Source organism: Sprattus sprattus (genome assembly GCF_963457725.1).
Source record: "Sprattus sprattus genome assembly, chromosome: 6".
Lineage (NCBI taxonomy): Eukaryota > Metazoa > Chordata > Actinopteri > Clupeiformes > Clupeidae > Sprattus > Sprattus sprattus.
This window is the reverse complement of record NC_137925.1, coordinates 6,827,978-6,832,977: the sequence shown is the minus strand read 5'-3', so window position 1 is coordinate 6,832,977 and position 5,000 is coordinate 6,827,978. Positions and strand designations below refer to the sequence as shown.

General features: G+C 48.2%; 1 protein-coding gene across 1 annotated transcript in view; it reads left to right on the top strand.

Annotated features, from left to right (window-relative positions):
• The window catches only part of waplb (WAPL cohesin release factor b), a 40,105-nt gene that overhangs the window by 19,516 nt on the left and 15,589 nt on the right, over positions 1 to 5,000 (top strand). Inside the window, exons 7-10 of the mRNA XM_080840668.1 lie at positions 623 to 853; positions 1,824 to 1,960; positions 2,377 to 2,488; positions 3,009 to 3,236. Coding sequence (XP_080696794.1) covers positions 623 to 853; positions 1,824 to 1,960; positions 2,377 to 2,488; positions 3,009 to 3,236 — 708 coding nt within the window. The remainder of the gene's footprint in view (positions 1 to 622; positions 854 to 1,823; positions 1,961 to 2,376; positions 2,489 to 3,008; positions 3,237 to 5,000) is intronic.

Below are 5,000 nucleotides of genomic sequence, written 5' to 3'. Positions count from 1 at the left end.
CTCTCTCTCTCCTCTCTCTCCTCTCTCATGTGTGTTGCTCTCTCTCTCCTCTCTCTCCTCTCTCTCATGTGTGTTGCTCTCTCTCCTCTCTCATGTGTGTTGCTCTCTCTCTCCTCTCTCTCCTCTCTCTCATGTGTGTTGCTCTCTCTCTCCTCTCTCATGTGTGTTGCTCTCTCTCTCCTCTCTCTCTCCTCTCTCATGTGTGTTGCTCTCTCTCTCCTCTCTCTCTCCTCTCTCATGTGTGTTGCTCTCTCTCTCCTCTCATGTGTGTTGCTCTCTCTCTCCTCTCTCTCCTCTCTCATGTGTGTTGCTCTCTCTCTCCTCTCTCTCCTCTCTCATGTGTGTTGCTCTCTCTCTCCTCTCATGTGTGTTGCTCTCTCCTCTCTCTCCTCTCATGTGTGTTGCTCTCTCTCTCCTCTCTCTCCTCTCTCATGTGTGTTGCTCTCTCTCTCCTCTCTCATGTGTGTTGCTCTCTCTCTCTCCTCTCTCATGTGTGTTGCTCTCTCTCTCTCTCCTCTCTCATGTGTGTTGCTCTCTCTCTCCTCTCTCTCCTCTCTCATGTGTGGTGCTCTCTCTCTCTCTCTCCTCTCTCATGCATGTTGCTCTCTCTCTCTCCTCCCAGGCCGGTGCTCCAGGCCGTAGTGGCAGTGCCAGTGGCAGTGGCAGCAGCAGTGGCAGCAGCAGCAGTAGTGGCAGCAGTGGCAGCAGCAGCAAAGACTCCAACTCCCATAAGGACGATGGGCTCTTCAAAGCCCCGGCTCCTCCCCCAAAGGTCACCAAGACACTCATCATACCGATGGAGCCCGATCAGGACAACGTCACCACACTGAGTTGCAGGAGAGAGCACAAAGAGGTACGTGCACTCACACACTCACGTGCACACACACACACTCATGTGCACACACACACACTCACGTGCACACACACACACTCACGTGCACACACACACACACTCACGTGCACACACACACACTCACGTGCACACACACACACACACGTGCACACACACACTCACGTGCACACATACACACACACGTGCACACACACACACACACACACGTGCACACACACACACACACGTGCACACACACACACACACACGTGCACACACACACGTGCACACAAACACGTAGATATACAGAAGCGCACAGACCTTCTTATCTGAATGATGCAGCACAATGATAATAATCAAAATGGCTTTGCAGATGTACACACACACACACACACACACACACACACACACACACACACACACACACACACACACACACACATGCACGCACCTCTTCTACAAGGTGTAGGCTTGTTTTAGTCAAGTTATTACTGACATGGTTGTCACCATGGTAACAGTCCATTTTGTCACCTAGTCCATATTATCCATTTTGTAACTAAGGGATTGGATGCGTCATTAATTTGTTGGATGGAAATAACATCCTTAAGAAAAAGCAGCATTATTACACAGTCTAAGTCTAAACTACTTGGGTTCCTTGCTGTTTTTGGTTGGGTGGGTTTAACACACACACACACACACTTATTCTGTTTCAATATTAATGTTTTCTCTCCGTTCTCCATTCTGATTCACGGTGTCTTATTGACTTGACGAAACCCCCTGTTTGAATTGTCGTGCCACAAACAATCTACACATTGTTTGAACATTTCAATTTGTAATCTATTCCTCTCTTTCTACTCACATCTTTTTTGTATATCTCTCGCTCCTGTGTCTTTCTCTCTTTCTCTCTCTTTATACCTCTCTTTTTAAATATCTCATCTCTCTTTTTATCTCTCTCTCCTGTGTCTTTCTCTCTCTCTCTTTGGGTCCATAGTTGTTCACTGTGGTTCAGCACGTGAAGCACTTCAATGATGTTGTGGAGTTTGGGGAGAATCAGGAGTTCACAGACGACTTTGAGTACCTCGCCACTGGCCTCAAGACTGGAGAACCCTTAAACACACGCTGCCTCAGGTAACCACACACGCACACACTCGCGCACACATACACACACACACTCACACACACACACACACACACTCACACACACACACACAGTCACTCACTCACTCACTCACTCACTCACTCACTCACTCACTCTCTCACTCTCTCACTCTCTCTCTCTCTCTCTCTCTCTCTCTCTCTCTCTCTCTCTCTCTCTCTCTCTCACACACACATTCTTTCCGACTCACTCACTCATTTGCGTAAACAATACATATATCTTTACACAGGGTACATCAATAGGAGAAAGAGAGAAGTGGGAACAAAGATACAAATACATAATAATTCTCTCTTTCTCTCTCTCTCTCTCTCTCTCTCTCTCTCTCTCTCTCTCTCTCTCTCTCTCTCTCTCTCTCTCTCTCTCTCTCTCTCTCTCGCTCTCTCTGCAGTGTTATCAGTCTAGCCTCCAGATGTGCGACTCCGAGCTTCAGGATGCACCTGAGAGCGAGAGGGAAAGTTGCACAGGTCTTCAAGACACTCAGCGATGCACCCCAGCATCCGGTATGACAACCACACACACTGCACAACACACACACCACACACACACACACACACACACACACACACAATGCAAAGAACATTATTACACACACCATACAAAACCTAAAACACACACTGCAAAAAATGACTAACACACACGTAATACACACACACAGAGTACACACATATAAACACACACAACAATACGCCACCACAAATGCTCAGTGATACACCTTGGAAGAAATCCCTCCTCTCGTACACACACACACAAGCATGAATGCCACCGCCTGGAGGTGCTGTGAAATCTGGGCCTCTTGAAATGCTCTTCTGGTATTCTCTCTCCGTGTCCGTGTTTCTGTTCCTGTCTCTGTGTCTCTTTCCCACCGTAGAATCTCTTAGATTTCCTTCTGTGTACGTCCAGTTTGAACTGCAGTGTGTTTTCTATGCTCTTGTCGTTTTGCTATAAAAACATATTTTCTTTTTAATTTACTGTCTTTTCCTTCTCTGTCCCCGTGGTGTTCTCGCCCTCTCCGCCCGCCAGAACCTGGCGCTGTGCACGGCCTCCCTGATGTACATTCTGAGTCGGGACCGGCTCAATATGGACCTGGACCGGGCCTGCCTGGAGCTGATGATCCGGCTGCTGGAGTTGGAGCAGGACGGCACCGCGCGGGTGCAGCTCACCGCCAAAGAGATGGCCAAGGTCAAGGAGAAGATCCGCAAGCTCTGTGAGACCGTCCACAACAAGCACCTGGACCTGGAGAACATCACGGTCAGCGCACGGCCGAGGACGCATCTCTCGCTCGCCTCACACTCTCACTCACTCCCTTATCCCGCTAATCTCACACTCTCTTATCTCCCTCACACACACTCACTCACTCACTCCCTCATCTCACTGTCACTCTCACACACTCGCTAATCTCACACTCTCTTCTCTCACTCTCACACACTCGCTCATCTCCCTCTCACACACTCGCTAATCTCACTCTCACACACTCACACTCTCACGCACTCCCACTCTCACTCACTCTCTTATCTCACTCTCTCACACTCTCTTATCTCACTCTCTCACACTCTCTTATCTCACTCTCTCACACTCCCTCATCTCACACTCTCTCATCTCACTCTCACGCACTCCCACTCTCACACACTCTCTCATCTCACTCTCACGCACTCCCACTCTCACTCACTCCCTTATCTCGCTAATTTCACACTCTCTAATCTCCCTCTCACACACTCGCTAATCTCACTCTCACTCACTCACTCACTCCCTCATCTCACTGTCACTCTCACACACTCGCTAATCTCACACTCGCTCATCTCACTCATCTCACACTCTCTCATCTCACTCTCACACACTCGCACTCTCAGTTGCTCCCTCATCTCACTGTCACTCACACACTCCCACTATCACTCTCATTCACTCCCTCATCTCACTCTCACACACTCGCACTCTCAGTTGCTTGACTGTGTAAATTCAGTGTTGCCAAAGCGAGTTATTGCAACAATAGAATAATAGCCAGTATGTCACAGTAACAAACTCTTATCTTTTCTTTCTCTATTTTCTTTTTGAATTTGATTTCCCTGGTCCTCTCTCTCTCTCTCTCTCTCTCTCTCTCTCTCTCTCTCTCTCTCTCTCTCTCTCTCTTCCCTTCTCTCGCTGTCTTTCACGCTCTCGCTCTCTCTCTCTCTTTTTATGGGAGAAAAAGACCTCATTCACTTGACTTGCTGTAACACTTAAAACATAACAACCTGATCCCACCTGACCTACAATAAAAGCAGACAAGTTAACTTTGTCCTCACTAGGCTTCCGTACTGTAGTAGCAGAGATGGGTGGATTATTTATGATTTGCCATCCTGTCCTTGTCCCTGTCATCCCAGCGTCACACACACCCCAGGATTCCGCCAGCCCTGCATTCCCTCCCCCCCCCCCCCCCCCCCTTAATCTGGAGATGTCTTTTTGGAATCAGACCAATGGGTTCCTCTTCACCCTATATGACTTCAGTGGAATCAGACCAATGGGTTCCTCTTAACTCAATATGACTTCAGTGGAATCAGTCCAATGGGTTCCTCTTAACCCTATATGACTTCAGTGGAATCAGACCAATGGGTTCCTCTTAACTCAATATGACTTCAGTGGAATCAGTCTGATGGGTTCCTCTTAACTCTATAAGGCTTCAGGCAGGGACAAATGCAGAGACAAATGGTTCACTAGGTGCAGTTTTGGCAGCAACTTGAAAATTATAATTTTAAAAGTAATTTTTATTCAGAAATGATTGCTTTTTTTAAACCTTGCCTCCTAGCCTTACCCCATCTAGTGGCAGAGAGTGCAACTGCAAGCCCCAAATAAGGCCTGATGTTCCGTGGCTGAGCCACTATGGTGGCTTGCATCATCATCATCATCAGCGCCGCCTTTGAATAACAAAAGTAGGCCCTAATTAAGCCCAGCCGGAGCGGAGTGAGTTATCATTAGGGAAGCAGGGCTCAGCGGGTCTCAGCGGGCCCTGATTACAGCTCTTTCACGCTGACTCACTGC